General features: G+C 48.6%; 1 protein-coding gene across 3 annotated transcripts in view; it reads left to right on the top strand.

Annotated features, from left to right (window-relative positions):
- The window catches only part of ZNF423 (zinc finger protein 423), a 362,848-nt gene extending 347,574 nt beyond the window's left edge, over positions 1–15,274 (top strand). For all 3 annotated transcript variants that reach the window (XM_004704685.3, XM_045293660.1, XM_045293659.1), the window contains one exon: positions 14,914–15,274. In XM_004704685.3, the coding sequence (XP_004704742.1) occupies positions 14,914–14,943 (30 nt within the window). In that variant the 3' untranslated portion in view covers positions 14,944–15,274. The remainder of the gene's footprint in view (positions 1–14,913) is intronic.
- Positions 15,275–22,392: the final 7,118 nt, after the last annotated feature.

The raw sequence follows: 22,392 nt of genomic DNA, 5'->3' as shown, positions 1-22,392 counted from the left end.
TACTGCTGGAATTTGAAATACCAGTGGCATGGCTTCCAGCATCAGAGCAGCACACAAGCCACCATTGACAGACGAGTGGTGGAAGTACATTGACAGGAACTGCCAACGATTCAAGCCAGAATCAGAAAAGGAAATAAAACAAAGGGTATCATTTTAATGTCAGCTATATCTGCTGAAAGCAGAGAATACCAGAAAATGTTTGCTTATGTTTCATTGACTATTCAAAATTATTTGACTGTGTGGATCTTAACAAATTATGAACAAGATCTTATCAAATTATATGACGAGTCAGTTGTTCAAACAGAAGGGGACTGGGGTCATGATAATGGGGGTGAGGAAGCCTCAAGAATCCAGAGGAATATTGTGTGTTTCAGTGGTGCCATACAATGAGGGGGAATGAACAACAGAAACCGTGTGGGAAGGGAGACAGTGGTCGGTGTAAGATAATGAAAATAATAGTAATTTATAGTTTCTCAAGGGGTCACCGGTGGAGTGGGGGAGCTAATGCCAAAGGCTCAATAGAAAGTAAATGTTTAGAAAATGATTATGGCAACCTATGTACAAATATGCTTGATACAATTGATGTATGGTTTGTTATAAGAGCTGTAAGAGTCCCCGATAAAATGATCTTTTAATTAATAAAATGTACTTGTCCATTCTAGATTTATCCATTGCATGTCTCCTGGAAATTTTCTTTACTAACAATACGGTTTTCTATAAATAAAGGTGATTCACTTTTGAGCTTTAAAAAAAAAAAAAGGAAGAAGGAGAAAAGAACACAGCATCAGGATTGGAGGCAAAGCTTATTAATAAGATGTAGATGACACACCTTGCTTGCTGATTCTCTCTACCTGCTCTTCGATCAGCACTGAGGTCAAGATAAGGGCCAACAGCTGCAGTTTTCATTACTCCTCCCTCCTACTTTCAATTTCATGTCAACTGGCTTTCTGTCTCTTCCCTACTCTAAATCAGCATGTGTGCTTATGCAAACACAAAGACACACACCATGGGTGATCATAGCAGGACACAGATAAAAGGTTTACCTTGTGGAAATGAGTGTGCCCTGCCCTGTGTTGGGTGGGAAAGAGTTGGGCAGACCATTTGGGTCATGATGGGGCAGTGAAGATAATCCCAGAAGATTGGTGGAGGGCAGACAGCACTTCAGTCTATTGTACAGGAGCAACTGTGGGGGCCATAGAACCCTTCCTTCCTGGGCGGTGAGGATCGCCTTTGCACTTCGCTTTGCACCAAGCTGTCCTCCCTCTCTGAATGAACAAGGGTATGCATTTAAGTGCTTTCACGAGAACTGTAGCGATATTTAAATAGCATCAGTCTCAGCTTCGGTTTTGATCACTGGTGCATGCACAAAATTCATCACAACAGATTAGGTCCATCCTCAGAACTTCTAGCCCTGCATGTGGCCTGTGGGTCTGTCAGCAAGAAGGGCTGGGCTATGCAGATTCCACAGGTCATTTGGTGTGTGTGTGGGGGGGTATCACCATGTTTATTTCCGAAGCGAGGTAAGCAAACAATGTTCAAATTATAGAGCAATATCACTGATATCATATGCAAGGAAAATTGTGTTGAAGATCATCCAACAACAGTTGCAGCAGCAGCTCATTGACATGGAACATCAAGAGGTTCCGGCTCCATTCAGAAGAGGCTATGGAACAAAGGATAGCATGGCTGATGTCAGAAGGATCTTGGCTCAAAGGAGAGAATAGCCAAGAAATGTTTACTTGTGTTTCATGGACTAGGCCAAGGCATTTGACTATGTGTACCATAATAAGCTGTGGATAACCTTGAGAAGAATGGGGATTCCAGAACACTTTAGTATGCTCATGTGAAATTTGAACATGAATCAAGGGGCAGTTGTGTAAACAGAACAAGGGCATACTACATGGTTTATATCAGGAAAGGTGTGTATCGCGGTTTTATCCTCTCACCATACTTGTTCAATCTGTGTGCTGAGCAAATCATCAGAGAAGCTGGATTGTATGAAGAAGAATGTGGCATCAGGATCGGAGAAAGGCTTATTAACCTGTGATATGCAAATGACAAGGAGGATACGCTTGCTGACAGTGAGGAGGAATTGAAACACTTGCTGATAAAGATCAAGGATTATAGCCCTCAGTTTGGATTACAACTCAATGTAAGGAAGACTAAAATCCTCACAAATGGACCAATATGTAGCATCACGATAAATGAAGAAAAGATGGAAGTTGTCAAGGATTGCCTGGATCCACAATCAATAATCCTGAAAGCAGCACTCAGGAAATCAAAAGGCTTATTGGATTAGGTAAATCGGCTGCACAAGAGCTCTTTAGAACAAGGATGTTAGTTTGAGGACTAAGATGTGCCTCATCCAAGCCATGGTATTTTCTATTACCTCAAAAGCATGCGAACGTGGAACACTGATTCAAGAAGACAAAGACAAATTGATGATGCATTTGAACTGGGGTGCTGGAGAAGAGTAATGACGGTGCCATGGGCTGCTGAAAGGATAAACTCGTCAGTGTTGGAAGAAGTAAGCCAGAGCGCGCCTTAAAGTCAAGGAAAGCAAGCCTTTGTCTTACATACTTTGGACATGTTGTCAGGAGAGAGTAGACCCAGGAGAAGGGCATCATGCTTGGTAGAGTCGAGGGGAAGGCCCTCAGAGGATGGACTGATACAGTGGCTTCATCATTGGACTCAGGCCCAAGAACAATTGTGAGTACGGTTCAGGAGCACGCACTGTTTTGTTCTGTGCATCTGAGCTGACTCGAGGGTAACTAACAGCAATGACAACCAAGCTTGTTGAGAGGACCACTCTCAGAATTTCTGTGGGAGTAGCACTCTCTCCAAAAGGGTTAATTTCCCAGGAATTTTGAGAGCGATGGAAAGGTTCCCTTTTCGCAAAAATATGGAGGAAATTAGATGTGGATATGGTCACCGTTTTAAAATATCATTTGTAAAATCTAAAAGAACTAGGTTAGTATAGGGACTTGGACACATGTGTTCTGTGTAATTAGTGACCGTGTGACCTAGATTTTCTAGTGCAGCCCTGATTTTAAATATTCCAGCCAGCAGTTGGCTACTTGCCCTGATTTTTGGTTTGTGAGATATAGCGACTCTAGACAGAGTTTAAGGAGCCTGGTGGTGTAATGAGTTAAATGATGGCTAGCTAACCTGAAGGTGGGTAGTTCAAACCCATCAGCTGTACAGCAGGAGAAGGTGCGGCTGTCTGTTCCCCTGAATATTCACAGCATTGGCAGCCTGTGGGGCAGTTCTACTCAGTATGAGCTGAAATCAGCCTGTGGTGGAATTGTAGTAAGTATATGGTCCTTGGTTTGCTCATCTCATTATTATCATCATCAAATAATTAAGAGTTGTAAAGTGCCAGGAAATAATCAAGGGAAAGGACCGCCACACACGCATACACACACACACAACCTTTTTGTTGTTGTTCTTTGACATGGCAAATATTTAATGTCTGCAGAGGTGCCTCCTCCCACAGCCTGCGCTGTCAGGACCAGTTGTCACAGTGTTGATTCTGCCTTGTGGGCATGAAGCTGTGTCACGGCAGAACTGGACTCTATAAAGTGACTCATTGTATTAGAAGTAGGCTGCTAGGCCTTTTTCCCCACAAGTCACTTCTGGGTGGATTTGAACCTCCAATCATTCGATGCATAGCACAAACCTTCAACTGGCTGTGCACATAGACTGTCACCAAGTGGGATTTGAAAGCCATCGAGGTTTCGGTCCTCTCAATTTGGAAACAATTGTAGCATAATTCTTTTGGCAGTATGCCTCGGGCCTTTCTGTGGGGTGAGCAGCCCCTCGCCCCACAGTTCTTCAGGACACGTGTTTTGTGCCTGGCCCTGGGAGCTGTGCTGTTGACGAAAGCCCAGGAAGACCCTGCTCACAGGGAGGCATATCAGAGGCTAAGTCCACTTGACACGTGGCATGTCCAACTCTGGAGGCTGTGGCTAGCTCCCTTCTGCCATCCCAGGCACAGGCAGCACCTGGTTACTATCATCTGCACCCCTACCAGCCCCAGAACCAGAGCCTGGGGGGTGTTGCCCTTGGGACAGCCATGAATGCTTCGGCTCTTGGTGGGGAATCTGACCTTTCTTCCCCCAATCTGCCTTGTCCTTGGCCAGGGTGGGGGTGGCGAGGGGGGGCATCCATTTTTCTTGCTCGTGTCTTCCTGCTCTGTCGTGGAGGCTTACAGAACAGGGTGAAACCTCAAATAGTCACTTCTTTTTTTGGCCCCCAGTACAATGTTGTGAGCCAACACTAGAGGTATAGGAGGGGACCCAAAAATGAGGTTCCTGCCTCTGGGAACTTACAGGCCAGCGAGGGATCGTAATTTTATGTAAAATGAGATTGCCAGCTCTCCTGACTAAAACTAGAGCTCGGGCAACACTGGAGCACAGTTCCCTGTGGCAGTGAGCGCCCGGAGCTGAAGAGGTCTGCCTGTGCTTGACCAACATGCGCTCTGCGGCCTCCACAGGCCCCTGAGGGCCCGGACCCCACTGGTTCCCAGCATGCCTGGGCCTTTCATCTCCAGGCCTCGGCCCAGACCAGTGGCTTCACATTATCAGAGGTGTCCTCCGGCCCTCTAGGACTGAGTGCTGGGAATTCATATGTTATTCATGGAATTGACGTGAACAGTGGGCGTGATTCCCAAAGTTTTCCACGTGTTACCTCTTTTTTTCTTTTTGACCCATGGATGTGGCTTTTTTCGTTTTGATTTTTATTGCCGTGAAATGCATATAAAAAGCATTGTCCGTTTCAACCGTTTTGATGTGCACAGTTCAGGAATTACAACCTATACGTGATACAACGCTCACCACGGTCTGTGCCCAGGTGCTTTATTCCTCTAAACAGAAACTCCATACCTCTTAAGCAATACCTCCCCTCCCCCTTCTACCTGCCCCTAATCACCAGAATAGCTGTGGGCTCAATGCATTTGCCTACTCTAGATCGTTCTTGTAAGTGAACCCTTTTGGTGGAGCTGAGTGAATCCACGCAGCGTGTTGTTGCCAGGGTCCACCCCTGCTGTTCCGCATATCAGGGCTTCATTTCGCTCTACGGCTGCAATATCCCAGTGAGTGATCACATTTTTCTCATTAACTGATGGTGGGCATTGGGCTGTTTCTGCCTTGCACTGTTGCTAATAGTGCCGCACTGAACGCTGCTGTCATGGTTCGACTTTGCTGTGCATGTTCCTATAGCTGGAAGTGGAATTGCTGGGTCTTATGCCCAGATGCATTTTGAGGTGGGAAGAGAAGCTCCTTCCTGTTTGGGTCTTGGAAGTCCATGAACCCGTCACCGTTCTCAGTGCCGTTTGATCATGCCTGCCTCAGGCTTTGCAGTAGGCAATGCACCCCTGTAGCATCTGGTTGTCAGCATCCCTTTTAGGGCCCTGAGGCGGGCTCCCTGAGGACAGAGGCCTTTGTTCCCTTGGGTGTTGAACTGTCTCCTGGAGCTGGTTCCAAGCAGGTGCTTGGCTCATATTGTTAGAATAGTTTTCCCAGTGACCCACCAGGTTGGCATGGCCAACACAGCATGCCCAACAAAGCCCACAGAAGTGATCTCATCATCACCTGGTACTCACTCAGTCCTTAGTCCTAACTCCTGGATACACCATTTCCTAAGGGGCTTGCTCGTTGGAGAAACAGCAGCAGTTGGGTGGCCAGATTAATTCAGGGCCTGCGGTTAGCCATGGGTGCTGTTGAGGGAGGGGCTAATCTAGAGGGTCCTTGCTTCTTCCTTTGCTTGTGGCAACAGCTATAAAACTCTCCCTGTGTGGCCGGCCTGCGATTCTGATTCTCTGCTCGCAAACAGATTGACTAGGGCGTTTGCATTCGGAGTGCCGGCTCCCTGAGGCTGTGGTCCCTCTGGGCAGGTATTATTAGTCCCCTTGTTTTGTTGGGTGACTCTGGATGGGAGCCTGTTTACGGGCTGGGCTCCTAATAGAAGGCTTTGGCTCCCTCCTAATAATCTATCCTCTGGGGATTTTTATTTCCAAAGCACAGCAGTCCCCCTCCCCGGGGAGTTTCTGGGACTCTTTTTTTCAAAACAACATTTTTCTCCCACATTTTCACGGGAGGGAGCTGTCTTCTGCTCGTAGAACTGGGTGCTGGCCAGGCTGGCCTTAGTCTTTTGTGCCTCAGAAACTCGAGGGTTCTGCCGAGAAGAGGTTCGAGAGTGATTCTTTCTCCATCTGGAGCAGTGGGGAGAACAAGAGAAGCCTGTGCCCAGCCTGCGCCTTCAGAGAAGTGGCCTGTTGGGATGTGGCACTTCCTGATAAGCCCACTGGTGACTTGCAGGTTCTTAGTATTTGCTCTTGAACTTGATTCTACAAGAAAGAAGCAAAGCAGCAGTTGCTGTGGAGTCGGTTCTAACTGATGGGGACCTGGAATGTCAGAGTAGAACTGCACACCCCGGCGTCCGGACGTAGGTTCCTCGGCCTTTTCTCTACCAGGTGCCTCTGGTAGACTCAAACCTCTGGCCTCTTAGTTAGCAGCCAAGTGTGTTACAGACCCTGCAGTACGCCCCTTTACTGCTTGTGTTAGTCTGGGTAGACTAGGGAAACAAATCCACAGAAACTCATATGTGTAAGAGAGAGGTTTATATAAAGGGTAAGTGTACATTAAGAAAGCATCCCAACCCAGTGCTGTCCAAGCCCACAATTCCAACATTAGCCCATATGTCTGACACCAATCCACAAAGTCCTCCTCCGTCTCACAAAACACACGCAATGACACCGACTGCAGGAGGAAAGCCGAATCAGTGAATGTGTAAGCATCTCAGTGCTGGTGGGGATCTCCAAATGGCTGCTTAAGCACCCAGGGCTGCATCGGGGTAGGTCCATGTGGCTTCTCCTCAGGGAAGTCTTGCAGGAAGTGAGCTTTGTCACCTGAAGCAGGGAACTGGCTAAGGCAGTTGCACCCCGGTCCGACCATTAGAAAGCAAAAGAGCCAAGAACTAGAAAGGTGAGGCTCAGGGAACCATTTATCTCTCTACCCTTCAATTAGTCTCACATGTGTTTATTGGCCAGGTTGGCACAATACACCTTAACGATCTCACCACTGAAAGTGGGATCTCCCTCAAGGCTAGGAGTTCTGCACATGCACTCACATGAGAGATAGACATCCCTGGCTAAGCAGGCACAGTGCTCACTTCCTGCTTCCCGAGAGTGGCAGACGACAATCTGCCTCACTGTCTGGGAGGCAGGGACAGAAGAGCCCTCTTCACACACCCTTTCAGGTTCCCTGTGCCTAATAGGATAGGCATTGCAGAGTTTTGTCCAGACGAGTGGACCACCAGCTTCCTGAGAGCCTTGACACCAACAAGATGCAGCCCTGGCCTGGTCCCGTGTGTAGGACGGGAACCACTGGGAGTGTGGGGCACATCCACATTGCAGCCTGGGCCATGGGGGAGCAGCTGCGTCACCGGGCAGGCATTTACAGGGAACCTCGGCCATCATTCACCCCTCATTGTAATGATGTGCATTAGCTAAATTGTGTTGTGAGCATTCGTTCAGCTCAGGCTCTGGCGTGCTCTCGAGTGCGCTTACCGTTTGTCAGAAGTGCAAACTAGCGAACAGACGAGCCTTTAAGACAGGCCATCTGTTCGTCTTAGACCCTTGGACGATTGTCAAATGCTTCTAAAAATAAGTGCTCACAAGCAGAGAAGGGCTGCCCAGGTGATTCACAGCAGAAAGGGGAGCAGGGCTGCTTAGGCTGGTGCCCTCCCCAAAGGGAAAGACGAAGTGAAGTATCTTTGGGGAAGGAGGATTTGAGGAGGGCCTGGGCAGGGAGGAGAGAAAGGTGAGTGCCCTCAGGGCCCTGTTGAGGCACCTTTTGGGCTGGAGGTGTGGGCTTCTCCCCCTGGCTTGCAGCTCCTCTAACTCTGCAGCTCACATACCTTTGCTGACTCCCCATGGCCCAGATTTAAGGGCAAGCTGCCTTGTCTGGCATCCAGGAGCCTCATCAATAAGGTCCCCGCCTTCCCTTCCAGGCTCGTCTCCATAGTACATAGCCTGTGCCTCTGCCAAGCTGAATTATTCATTGTTCCCCCAACATATGCTGCACTTTTCACATTTCATAGGCAGAACGGGGCATGGATACCGTGGGCTCTGCGGGCAGATGACAAAGGTTCAGGCCTGGCACTGCCACCTCCAGGCCTAGGACCTCAGGCAAGCCAGGGCACCTCGTTGGGCCTCAGTTTTCCCATCTGTGAAATAGGAATAATGTTGACATTACGTTGTTGTGAGGCATCAGTGGGTTCTCCTGGATGGACTGTTGCGAACTGGGCCTGGCACACAGTAAGTGTGCAGTCCCTGTCCGCTGTGTTCATCAACACTCTCACTCCTCCCAGCCCAGTGCAAGGCCTAAGGCATCCTCACAGGGCAGCAGGAAGGCCAGCTTCTTCCTCCAGCATCTCCCAGTTAGAGGTCCGTTTTGTGAAATCTACCTGTCCATCGACCATGACCCTGAACAAGGCTAGGATATGCCTCCCATTCCATCTACCTCTACCCTCCACTGGCTCTGTGTCCATTGAATGAACAACTAAGAGTGCCCCACTGCATCCTTGCTTAGTTTAAACCTGCTGCCATGTTCACCTGGAAGGCCAGGCTCCCCAGAGGTGGACTAGTGGTAGGGCAATGGGGATGAGGGTGGTGGAGGTGGAGGGTGGGCCGCAGCATGGTTTGTGTCTCAACTAGGAACCAGAGGGAGGGAAGGTGGGCAAAGGGAAGCCATGTGAGTGCTGCAGCTGAGTCCAGGAGAGCAGGGTGGGTGGGATATGCTGGGTCCACTGCAGCCTTCCTCTGCTACAAGATGAAGGATTTGTTCACAGGAGCCCTCTACTCCCACCCATCCCCCACCCCCACCCCCAACACACGCTCACTCAATGGGACTGTGGACTTTCCAGAGGAGGAGCTTGGGCTTTTTCACCTCTATGGCACTGCCCACCTAAGGCCTGATGTACAGTAGAGGCTGCCCTCCAGGGGCTTCAGTAAAGGAACTCGGTGAGCGAGGGAGTGAGCAAGCGATCAAATGTGTATTTTCCCTTTCTTCGTGGAGTATCCCTGAGATTGCTCACTCTGTTCCCTGGGAAGTAGAGAAAGAAAGCGATCATGCCTATTGGAGTTCTAGAGAAAGGGGTTGAGGGAGGGGAATGAGGGTGAGTCCCCCCAGATGGCTGCTGCTCAAGTCTCTGGGCCATCCCAGGACCCCACCCCCAAGAACAGTCCTGAGACCGTGCCAGTGCTGGGGTCATGGACTTCCCCATTCAGCCATCTGACAGGAGGAGCTGGGAGGGGCTCAGGTGACCAGCCCATCAAACCTCTATGAGGCTCCCGCTGCACCTGCACACTCAGAGCAGGTTTGGGGCCAAGGGGCACCAGCAGGAAAGGGACAGTCGGTGCCTCACAGAGTCCTGGCTTGTCAGGAGGGCAAGTGTGGACACACTAATGGGAGCTGTTGAGCACCTTGTCCGCACACCTGGCATCTCTTAATGACAGGGTCCCCACCTTGGAGGACAGGGTCCTATCTAGATCAAGGAATAAGAAGCCAACCTGTGCCCTGAAGAAGGCATCCTCGGGTGCAGACTACAGTGGGCAGAGGAGAGACACACAGAAGTGTGGGTGAGTGTGAGTGCACGTGTGCCCATGCGTCTGGCTGAGTGCACCCATTAGCATATGTGTGAGAGAGAGAGTGTGGGGGTAGATGTGTGCCAGTGTGGGAGTGTGGGGGTGAATGTGTGCACATAATGCGTGACAGTGGGTGTTGGGGCACTGTGTCGCCACAGGGTGGCAGAACTGCCATGGGACCTCCACCTGTGTGTCAGTGCTTGGGAAAGATGGGCCTCAGACCAGCCTGTGCTGGGTCACGTTGGGCACCAAGATAGCTTTGCCACTTAGTTTTCAGCAGCGTGTGGCAGCAGCCACAGTGAGGACTCAGGAAGGATTTTATGAATGAATGGACGTGTTGGTGAAATGCTGGGCCTCTCTCCAGAGGTCAAGGGCATGACAGAGACCCTGTGCTGATGTCCAAGGCTCTACTTAGAAGCCCAGATAGTACATAGTACAACTACAACATAGAGCTTTCTGTCTCGCTCCATGCCGTCCTGTTGCCCATAACTAATGGGCCACACCAGGAACCTGTATCTCATCTGTGCATGGATAGATCTGGCCACAGCCAGCCACACCCACCCCTCCAGTTTTATTTTTTTCACCTGTTTCTCTGCCCCACACCTGTGTCTCCCTGGCAGGCAGAACTGTCCATGCGGCTGCCAGCCCTCCCCTCTGGGCACTTTCCAGACTTCCAGTCCCTCTCCCCACCCCTCCCTATCCTTTATAGTACTGGGCAGTGTTCATCTACCGGGCCTGTAGTGTCTTTAAAAAACGATTTTCTTCCCTCTCCAAAGGGGCTAAATATAGCACAGGCATAAACAGAGAAATAGACATTAAGCCGAAATGCCCTTGTGAGAACCATGCCGGGTGGAAGGAGCTCTTTAAGAAGGCTTGATGAAGCTCCCCGCTCCTCCAACCAGAGCCTAGCGCTGTAGGGAAGAGCAGGGCTCTTTTAGGGTTATTGAACTGAGTTCATTGTCGCCGTCTGCCAGGAGTCACTGAGCACAGGTATTGTGTGATTGGCGAGTGGTGAGACCTATGACAAGCAGTCTTTTCCACCCTTCCGGAGACTGCCCTTCCCTCTCACCAACCCCCAGCCCCCAACACACACACACACACACACACACAAAATATTTTTGGGTGTCCTTGACTAGCTGCCCCATTGAGCTCACACAAAAAGTGGGATATGTCCCCAGTAGACACAGGCTCCTGGAAAGATTGGGCCCTGCTGGCTTTGGCCCCTCTGTGCCCAGCTTGGAGCCTAGCACCCAGCAGGGTTGAATCACACATTTCTAAGTCGATTCTGTATCTACCTCCTTAGCCACGTAGTTTTGATTTTTCCATCCCTGTAACATTCTAGGCTTTTACTCGTGCACAACTTCAGGGAATGGTGTTTTTTCCCCTATGTCTCAGCACCCTCTTTAAGGAAGCGCTTTCTAGAACCACTGCTCCTGCTCTATATAGAGAAAACCACATGATTTTTATCCAAGAAGCAGCATGGTTTCCCTTGCATTGCCCTAGCTAGCAGTTCTATGAGTGGGTTTCCACTTCCAGAATTTCTTGGGCCTGTGTGAACTGCTGTGACCATGTGTGTTATACTGGCCCTGACCTTAGTATCCTGGAAAGAGGGCATGTCATCATTTGGGGACTCTTGAAGATTTTGTGGAAATCAAACACCATCCCTGGTTTCTGCTGCCTGTGGAACCAAGTCCACGCTTGAGAGGCTCCGGCGTTCACTGGTCAGTAGGCACTCCCACTGACCCTCCAGGCACTCTCTGAGTTGGGAGCCCCTGCCAGGGTCCCCCCTCAGAACAATGGTTGCCAGGCACCATCCAGCCTCTGTGCTTTTCTTTCTTTTTTCTTTTTTTTTAACACTTTTTATTGGCACTTCATCCACACATTATATGACTCAATGGCTTAGCCACATCTAGAATTCTTGAGTTGAACGGTCTTACCACAGTTTTCTCCATCACTGCCACACTGGAGCTCATTGTTACTCATGTCATTTTTTTTTTCAATTTTGGCAAAAATAGAGCAACAAAACATTCTCTAATCCATCAACTTCTACATGTATTATCTAGTGACATTGCTTGTACTGTTCCTGTTGTACAATCATTATTGATATCCCTCTCCGCCTCGGTGCCTTTCTCTTTGCTGTACCATTCTCTTGGAATGTCCTTTCTTTGCACACAGCTGAGTCCTCCCTGTGCATTTTACTCACGCATTTACTCCCAGGCTCATCCGTTCCAAAGCGCTGAGCGGCCCCGCTTTGCCAGGCTCAGGAAAGCACTCTTGGAAAGCAGGAGACTGAGCTCTGAATGCCTGCACTTCCCAACATCCTTCTCCCCCACTCCCCACCTTAAATTCCAAACTAAATTCACTGCTGTTGAGTCAGTTTTGTGTCCTGGCCATCCCACTAGAACTGTTCCATTGGGCTTTTAAGGCTGTGATCTTTTGCAATCTGATTTCCAGACCTTTTTTCTATAGTGCTTTTGAGTGGCTTTAATTTGCTAACCTTGGGGTTAAATAAAGCAAGACCTTCAAACTACCCCCTAGCATGCTCTGCCTGCTATGCCCCCATGGAACTGTGTTCACCCAGCCTAAGGCCAAATGCTAGGGTCAAGAGCTGCATGTAGCTCAGGAGAGAAGACCAGTCTTGATTAGGTTCGTCATCAGTGCTACCGAAGAAGCATGCAGATGGGTGGGAGGTGCTGTGCGAGACTGTGGGGATGGAGATGTGGCCGCTGGCTTAGAGGATGCACAGGATAGCTTGGTTGGAGGGAGGAGAGAGGAGAGGTAACTGAATCAGCCAACACTTAGAAGGTAGAAGAGGATGGTTTCTATGGGGGTGTGAGTCTGGCTCCCTGGAGGACTGTTGGCTGTCCCTGAACTTGTGTCTTGGCTGGAGGGTAGGGGTTACTATGGAAACCACCTGTATCCTTTCTGTGGCCTCAGCTAACTGGGTCCAGGTACCCAGACCAAAGCTCCAGACCACACTGGCAGAACTTGTGCCCATGATTGGTGCTGAGCGGGGACAGGATTCAGCTTGGGTGCTCGCCCAGCTGCAGACTACAGAGCAGGGCCTGCCTTTACTGAAGGCCCTGGTTCTCCTGCATTTCACTTGTCCGACGAGATTCAGCCTTCATCCTTTCTATCTGTGGCCATAGACAACTACTCTTAATTTCTCTGAAATTAACTTAGTTTCGTTTCATTACAATTTCCTACCTCTTAGGTAAGGCCATTGTAGGAGGCCTGGTGGTGTAGGGATTAAAGAGTTCAGCTGTTCATCTTCAAGGTTGGTGGTTCAAACCCACCAGCCACTTCTGCAGGAGAACGATGCAGCAGTCTGCTTCAGTAATGACTTAGCCCTGGACATGTCTGATAGGGTCACTAAGAGTCAGAATCAACCCCACGGTAGTGGGTTTAGTTTTGCTTCTTTACAGAGAAATGCCTGCATGGGCACAGAGTACATGTGCTTGCTAGATACCAGCTGCGTGGCCTGCGTCAACACAGGAGAATGGAGTGCAGGGCTGCCTCTCGGCTATGAACTGGGCCCAGGAGATCACCACTAAGGCAGCAACAAAGACTTGTGGTGCAAAGGGGCTGCCAGAGAGAGCTTCATTAGGTTCTAGAGAAGGGGGTTCCCCCAGCTCTGCCTTGGTCCCCAGGGCCCCCAGCACAGTTCACGGTATTATAGCTCAGGCCACTGACTCCAGTGCCGTGTCTGACCCCTGGTGGTCATCAGCACAGCTGCCTGGTTGGTTCAGCCCAGCAAGCTAAGTGCCCAGGTCTGGGAAGGCAGAGGTATATGCAAAAGCTGCTCCCCAAGTTAAATCAAAACAGTAGTAATGTAGCCACAGCAGACAAGCATGCACAAAATAAGTGATGTCCTTCAGGAAAATAATTCTGGAGTAATTTGCTCTGTACTGTTAACTCGTGCCATCAAGTTGATTCTGACCCTTGTGACCCTACAGGTCAGAGTACAGTTGCTCCCGAGGGTTTCCCAGGCTGTAAATTTTCATGGACGCAGAAAGCTTTGTCGTTCTCCTGTGGAGTTGCTTGTGGATTTGAACTGCTGATGTTGTAGTTCACTGCCCACCACTAACCCACACGCCAACATGCAGATGTGTGGGAGGAGAGATCAGGAGAAATTTTCCTTTCTAAATTGTCAGTGTTTACCATGTTGAAATATAACTCGAAAAGCACATATTTCTGGTCAACATAAAAAACAAAATTAGGCACATATTTCTGGTCAAAATAGAGTTCTAAAATACGTAAAGTACTTAAAAACAATCATCACCCAAACAAAGAAACTGCTCCTGTGATCAGGGCCTGTGCCGTCTCTAAGCAGGGCCAGGCTTCCTCTCCTCCCTGGGAGGCACCGGGCTGAGCACCACCTGAGGCTTTGATGATACTGGACTGAATTTGGAACATGGGCCACTGGAAATAAACAAAAGGTTGGCTCTCAGAGAGGCCAAATCCCACCTTCAGCCCTGCGCTGCAGGCTCCTTCGGAGGCAGTCTGCTGCCCCGGTCCAGCTGGCAGGAGGGAGAAAATGCCTTGGGCCATGACATGAGGGATGCATGTGGCCCGAGGGGGCCTGCCTGGGGCCTGGATTCCCAAGAGAATTTGGCCACATTGTAGAAGGGCCCTGTTGTCAGGCCTGAGTGCTGTTGTGGGTGGGCCCCCAGAGATGAGGGGCAGGGTTGCTCCCAGGGCCTCCCTGCCTGCTTGGTGACCTGTCACCTCCCTCAGCAGCAGACACCTGGGCCGCCCACTGCCTGGACGTGGCTGTGCCCACTCGAGTGGTTCTTGGCCTGAGCCTCTCATGGCACATCTGCTGTCTCCTTCTGCTGAGCTCCAAGCAGCCACTGGGGAGGAAGACCAGAGGGCAATCCGGGGGAGGCCTGCAGGCAACCAGAAGATCATTTCCTCGGAACGGCTAGAGCAAAGGGAGGTGGCGTGGAGTGCCGGGTAGTTTCCATTCCTGCCACCTCCCTCTTCCCCTTCCCTTCAGCCTTGCCAGTCCCTGTGGCAAGACCCAAATGGTTTAAAAAGATGTCTGAAGGCCCAGGTTGGCAGCCACAGAAATCCGGCCCCACGGTCCAGATTAACACGGGATCTCGGCAGCTGCGTCCCCAGAGCACTTTGTTCCTCGTTGCCTTCTGCTTTGTCCTAACACAGCCACTTTGCTGGGTCCCTGGCCTAAATGCACGAGTGGGAGGGGCCAGGCATGCTCACCATTCTTCTGCCCTCATGCATGTCTCCTTTCTTCGCCTTTACAGAACCACACGATGAGCCAGCACGCACAGTGAGGGACCGCGCGACAGGACACCTCTCCGCAGAAGGCTTGCCGGAGACACCGTGGGGAGGGCCATTTGAACATTACATCCAATCAAAGTGTCATTTGCAACCCAGATGTAAAACTCTAATGATTTGGCCATGAGGCGCTGCTATTATAAGCAGCTGGAAATGAATATTAATGGCAGAGATTAAAAGTATTCCATGCTCAGTATTTTTTATTGTCTTGCTACAGCTAGTGTGCTCTTAGAGTTTCTGCCGCAGACTACATTTCTAGAGTTAGAGAAAACCGCTTTTTGAGGCTATTGTCCTTTGTTCCTTCATGTATTATATTGATAGTTTTTTTTTTAAAAAAAAGAATTAGTGTGATTTTTTTTCTTTGCTTCTTTGTTTTTAATTGTTGTTTTTCTTTTCTTGTTTTTACCCTCCCCTGTTCATTAACTACTTTTTAATTGCAATTCTAGGTAATTGTGCATTGTGATGTGATTGCTTGGCTATTGTCTGAATATTTCCTTTTAATTTTTTAATTAAAGACTAATGCTTTGATTGGATTTGCCAGTTCACCGGACAGTGATTAAAACTATGTAATGAATATAATCGGTTTCAGTGCAACTGGATGGTCTGCTTTTAAATGTGACTTAATCTGACTGCAGTAACTAGTACAGTCCAATAAAGGGAATCCATGCGATCAGCACCTGGTTGCTTGGCTTTCTTCTCCCTGCCTGGCCTGGAGTGGGGTGTGGCATGTGGGAGGAGGGGACTGGTGTCACCTGGGGGTTGGGGGCTGTTCCTGAGCCAGGTCCCCCTGGGATCTGCACACAATAAACCCTATTTTCCTTTGCAAAGAAATGAGGAGTTTCTAACCAGAGTCCCTGAGTGGTGCACATGGCCGCAGGCTCTGGACAGCAACCTGAAAGGACGGCCATCAAACCCACCCAGAGGCCTCTTGGAAGGCAGGCCTGTTCATGTCTCTGAAACTTGAACCTTGAAAGCCCCGGGGAGCAGCATTACTCTACTTGTGGGGTCGCACTGAGTTGGAATCAACTTGGTGGGAAACTGAAAACAGGTCTCTAAGGACCCGGATGGAATGTAGCGAGGCTGTGGCCTTGGAAGTCAGAAAAGAATCTTTCGAGACAGGTACTCGGATGGCCTCCTTTATGGATCAGGAGACCTGAGCGTAAGTATGCAGTGTTTCCAAGGCACAAAGCAGGTGTTACTGTGCTCGCGCCTGGCTGTCTCCTTGCTTCCCTCTCTGCTCCCAGGGCGGCTTTCCTTCGTGCTGGCTGCAGGTGCTCGAGCGGGAAGCCCAGATCCAAGCCAGAACGGGTTCTGGTGCTGGCTGCTGAGCCGTGGTGAGAAGGCACGTGTGGGAACAACAGCACTGGAGAGTACCGCCGGATGGTCTTCAGTGCCAAGGACAGCTACCCTGTCTTTCCTACTTTGGACTTGTCACCTAGCAAAGCCAACGGCTAGCAGAGGGCACCCTATTGGCAGAGGGTCCTTGAGCATGAGGGCAAACCCTCCCAGCAATAATGTGGGCGGCATAGGATCAGGCCACGCTTTGTTCTGTTGTAAGCAAGGCCGCTGGGCGTTGGAGCTGACGTGAGGACAACTACAACATGAGAATAGCAGTGACACCCGCCCCCACCCCCCACCCAAGGACCGAGATGGGCGCCGCTGGTTCCCAGACCCAGAGTGAAGTGTGATCGGAAGTGCTGACACGAGGACCATTTTCTCACAGGGCCATCCGGCTGGTACCCTGCCAACTTGTTAGCCAGAGGCCAGGGCTTCTGAACCTGCAAGGGGGCAACCCTTCTGGGTTAACTTCACAAGCGCAAGATGATTGCCCTCTGCAGAGTGGAAATGAAGCAGGCAGACCGATGGTGCTGAATTAGAATGTTCTAAGTCACAGGTGTGAAATTTGGAGCAGTTAGGCCCACCATCTTCTGACTCCCCTCTCAGGGCCTTCTGTGACATAAGAGATCCCTCCTGCCACTTCATGAAACATTCCCAAATGAGTGGGGTCTTCAGTTTTTCCAAAACCATTTCATACCTGTGCAGTGCGGAGCAGGCTCCTGCCAGTGACAGAATGGGCAGTCACCTTTAGAATGTAGGGCACTCTGTCCCACGTTTTAGGTCACAGCTGTGTGCAGGGAGGATCTCGGGGCTGGCATCAGTGTTCCCTAAGATGAGGAGAGCTATGGTGGGATGGGGCCTGCCTTTGGGCAGAGCCAAGACTTCAGACAGGAGTGTGCCGGAGCTCTCCAGACCCCAGGCTCTGGCCCCTCTCCAGCTCCGGATTTCTCCTAGCCCCATGGAGCCCAGGTGAGCACTCAGTAAGTACCAATAAAAGATTTGATTTGAAGGTTGGTGGCGTAGGGCTGAATTAGTTACTGCCCCCATTAAAAATACAGCGGGGGTTTAAGAGCTTTTCACATCGTGTGGGAATCAGCAGCGAAGCCCCAGCTGATGCCTTGGTAAGGAGAGAGGCAGCGGCCTAGGAGACCGTGACGTGATGAGGTTTGCGGCCATGGCAAGGCAGTCAGGGAACCCCACTGACTCCCCTTCACCCGGCCCTATTGTTCTCAGCTGGCTCTGCCCACTGCTTCAGCTGAATTCCCCCCTCCCTCCCCGATGGCTTTGTGTAGAGGTGTGTGCAGGTGTACTTAGGTGCTTACTAGAATTCATATGCTTCACCATCAGACGGAAGTGTGGTTAGGGAGGAGTGGTGTGGGCTTACAAGCTCTGAATTTGGGAGACCAGTTCCACCTCCTCCAGCTGAGTGAGTGGAAGCTAGGGCCAGCTCTCTTGGAATCTCAGCTCTGAGGGGCCTCAGAGGGTTGCTTGACAAGCTTTCATGCAATCACAACGGCAAAGGTACTGCGTACCGAGAAACGTGGTGTGGTCGTTATTTTGAGGATTGGGAAGCCAGGGCTTTCACACAGCCTGGGGGTCTGAAGAAATCCGCCCCGTGGTTTGGAAGCTGGAAAACGAAGGTGACTGTAGGGAGTGGCTAAGGTAACGACGCTCTGATTGCTGTTCTTGGATGCACAAATTTTCATTTTCTGTTGGCTTTGTGGGTAAAAAGAACTGCCTAGAAATGAACCAGGACCCTGGACCACAGACTTCTGCCATTGGCCCACTGCCCAGAGCTTCCAGAAGCAAGTGGGGAAGGATTCTGGTTTCTGTAGAGAAGCTGCCATGAAAGAAATCTTCTCAGTTCCCTTTGCCAGAGACCATGCTTCTAAACCCACAGTGTGTTTAGTACTGAATTTTCCAGCTATTGTTCTCTCCTTATCCAAAGTGAGTTCTTAGAGGTGGGACCTGCACTTAATAGAGTATTCGCCCACTCCCCACTACCGTAGGTAGGAATCGGCAGAGTTGCTGCTAGGTGCCGAGCACCACCCGAAGCACTGGGGACATGGCGCTGAGCAAGGCAGTCCTCGTGGAGCTTCGGCCCCATCACAGCCATTTGACAAGTAAGCTTGTCAGGGACTCGGTAGCAACACAACAACTATGATGGTAAAGACCCAGAAGCTGTAAGGACGGATGTGGAACCGACGTTTGTTTCAAAGCAGCCCTGGTGACACAATGGCTATGCACCAGCTGGTGATTCCAACCCACCCAGCCATTTCAGGGGCGGAAGAGCTGGCGACCTGCCCCCATCAAGAGGCACAGGTTGCTGAGTCAAAAATCGACTTTGAGGCCCCCAACATTGGATGCAGTGGTGAATCCAGAAAGGCCTTGCTGAGGAAGTGACTCTTGAGTTGAGATCTGATCAATGGAAGAAACCAGACAGTCCGATCGCAGTGGGATGAAAGAATATCCAGTGCAAAGCCTTGAGTCAGAAAAGAGCTGGAAGCCGCAGGGACGCAGCAGAGAGTCTTGCCCAAGGTCATACCATGCAGAATGGAATTGGGATAATAAACTCGATGTCCTGCCTTAGATTATTACTGTTTATTATTATTAATAATAATAAAAGGATTGTGCACAGCATAGGAAGGATTGCTAGTTCTCTTCAGAGTTTAAAGTAATGAATGGTACATTGTAACGAATCTGATTTTTAGCTCTCCTGGGAGAAAGGGACTGGTCCTACCCTTCTTAGAAGTTAGGTGCAGCCTAACTCCCAATGTGTTCCAAATGGGGGGTGGTATATGCAAATTCTCAAAAGAGAAGAAATGAGCTCCTGCTTTCTCCCTTCTGATGGCTGGAGTATGGATGTAATAGCTGGAGCGCCCTCAGTTATTTTAAACCATTAGGTGCCCTGGGAATGGAAGCCACACGTAGGTTGACCAGTAATAGAGCCTACGTTTCTGAACTGTCACAGGCTTATCAGCTCTGTTCTCCTTTTCAAGGCTTCTAAAGCTGGAGAGAGAAATAATGTGTATCGTAAGCCATTTTTTGTTTTATTCTGATACTAAACCTTATATATATATATTCAATAAACCATATTCACTGTCATCGAGTAGATTCCAACTAATAACAACCCTATAGGGCGGAGTTTAACTGCCTCTTTGAGCGTCCAAGCCTGTGGCTCTTACGGGAGTAGGAGGCATCTCTCTCATGCACACAGTGATACTTTGATTGTCGAGTGGCTCCACGCTCTAGCTTTCCACTCTTCGAACAGCAAGTTTGAAAAAGGTCTGCGGGTGTTCGTAACTTTGCTCAATAGACAGCTGAAGATCTGACTTGAAAACACGTGTGTGGGCCAAGAGTGAGTCGCTCAGCTCCTCTCCCCTCCGACACCTGTCTTAGTGCTTTTGCTGCCGCTTAAAAAATCCGTCATTGTCATTTTATGTTTGCACTTTACTTACATAAAATAGCATAAACATGGCTCCAAGAAAGTTAGTGCCAGCAGCAGTCAAGCTAAGAGGAAAGCTGTGAGAACCACGAAAGAATTAAAGAAAGGAAGGAAGGAAGGCATTGTGAAATTTTAATCACATTTTTCGGTCTGATTTGGTGGTTGAAGACAATATGATGTTACCAACAACAGCAAAAAAAAAGTGATTAAAGCAGCTACTGTAGCAAAAGGCGTGAAATCGTTAACCACGAGGCAGAATCTAGACCACGGAAGAGATTGAAACGCTAGTTAGTTTGGATAAATCAGAAACGACTTGATGGTGATAGCTTATCCAAGACAGTGATACGCAGGAAGGCTAAATGCCTCCATAACGAATTTCTAAGTGTAATTTGGGAGCCTCAGAGCGAATTATTTGATTTTCCATTACTTCTTTTGGGAAAAATATGTTCACTTTTCAAACTTTTCAATGTTCGAACATGAATTTGGAACAAATTGACTTTGACAGCCGAGATTTCACTATATCAATGTCTTCATATCTATAGAGAGATATAGATATACTTTTCAAACTTCTGCTAGTCCAGGCATGTATGCTAACCTCCCATTGACCAAAGGAAATTACATGATCAAACCTAAACTCAGAGGGCAGGGAAATATACACTACTTTCTGATGAGAAGACAAGAACTTCAAACTCATAGACAAGGGGGTGGATTCCAAGAGAGGCAAAGAATACAACTCTTATTCCACAGAAGAATAATTAATACAGGGGGGTAATTAATACAAGTCATGTACCACGCAGATGAAACACCCCTTTTTCTCTTCCCAAGGCAAACCTGGTAATTAATAGATACCAGTACTGCCCTACTGGCATAGTGGTTACCTATTGGGCTGCTAACTGCAAGGTCAACAGTTCAAAACCATGGAAGAAAGATGCAATTTTCTACTCCCATAAACAGTTATATTCTCCGAAACTCACAGGGGCAGTTCTACCCTGCCCTAGAGAGTTGCAGCATCAACTCGATGGCAATGAGTTTGGATTTAGCTTTGGATCACTGACCACAAGAAGCTGTGGTGGCGTAGTGGACTATGCATTCTCCCTTTTGAGAATGCATTAGGTTGCTAACTGTAAAATCAAATCAGGTCAAGTCCACAAGCTGCTCCTTGGGAGAAAAATGAGGCTTTCTACTCCTACAAAGACTTGCAGTCTTGGAAACCCCAGAAGCGCTTCTACCCTGCCCATAGGGTCGCTCTGACTCAGAATCGCTACAATGGCTGTGACTTTGGTTTGTTTCATCACTGGCCAAAGCTTGAGAAAAGGGAGAATTAAAGTGGTCCAACTTAATACTAGTGGGCTGAAATTTCCCTTCAGAAGATAGATAGGTGACTTCAGATTATTTATCCCCCAATTTCTTCTTAGCTGTCAAAGCAAGTTCATAGGGCCACTTTTGTACTTAGAAAGCAATCGAAAGCAGTTTTGATTCACTCCGACTTGCTAGGAGGAGGACCAGGAATTACATGCAGCTGCATGGTCCTCTTTTTAAGAGACCATTTGCAGTGCAAGAAACTGGAAACACTTAGCAGAGGCTGAATATGTACTGTTTATCTTGCTTAGTCTCTCCCCAGAAACACCAAGTGGCTTATAATTGCACCTGCATATAACTGGTTGCTTCTTCCCTTAATGCCTTTGCTCACATTGTTTCTTCTTTCTGCAATGCCCTTTCCTTCTTTTTACTCAGCTAGCCCCTCCTTTTAGGAGCCCTGGTGGCATAGTGGGTTAGTACTTGGGCTACTAATTGCAAGGTGAGCAGTTTGGAACCATCAATCACTCTGTGGGAGAAAGAAGAGATTTCCTGCTCTTGTAAAAAGCTACAGGCTCAGAAACCCACAGGGGCAGCCCTACTCTGTCCCATAGGGCCACTGTGAGCAAGAGTCAACTTGATGGCAGCGAGTTGGGGTTTTTTTGAGCTCTCACTTTTAGACTCGACTCAGGAGTCTTCATCTGAAGGACAGAGACTGTGGTGAGGCAAGTAAGTCACTCAACTTAGGTATAAAATTTAGAGGAGGGGGCCACTAAAAATTCAGTAATGAAAATAAATAGCATTTGAGTGTGATAGTTTTTAAAAACCACATTGGCAAACTATATCTTAAAGCTGGCTGCCTGTTTTGTAAATAAAGAGAGGGAAGTGAGGCAAATACAGGATCAAATTTAAACATTTGTTATTTTATTCTTCGTGGATACTTTCTTTTTCTTTTTAAAAATATGGCATTGAAATATAATTTCTCATTAGTATGGATCACCTGTGAAAACATTTGGATGAAATAAGTAAAAAATAACATAAGGTCAAATGAGGTATGATTTTACTTACATGAAATAAACAAATGTAAAGAAACCAAAGATTGTCACAGATTATCTTTAATTATCACAAACATTATCTTGGTGTCTTGATTTTTAGACCTCTTTCTGGAGTTATTTGGGGCAATGATTGAGAAATTTACATCGGATAGACTGCATTAGCTCTAGTTTCTTAGATCTAATATTCCACTACATTTTCAGCTAGTAAGCTACACTAATTTGTTATCCTACTTATAAATATAAGAAGAATTCAGACCCATAAATTACAAAAGAAGACAAAAATATTTGAAAAAGAATTAGGTATGAAGGGA

The sequence above is a fragment of the Echinops telfairi genome, unplaced genomic scaffold (assembly GCF_000313985.2).
Source record: "Echinops telfairi isolate 266 unplaced genomic scaffold, ASM31398v2 ScPeMD7_2291;HRSCAF=2852, whole genome shotgun sequence".
NCBI classification, from domain to species: domain Eukaryota; kingdom Metazoa; phylum Chordata; class Mammalia; order Afrosoricida; family Tenrecidae; genus Echinops; species Echinops telfairi.
The sequence above is the reverse complement of the archived record's forward strand: the minus strand, read 5'-3'. Positions and strand labels throughout refer to the sequence as shown.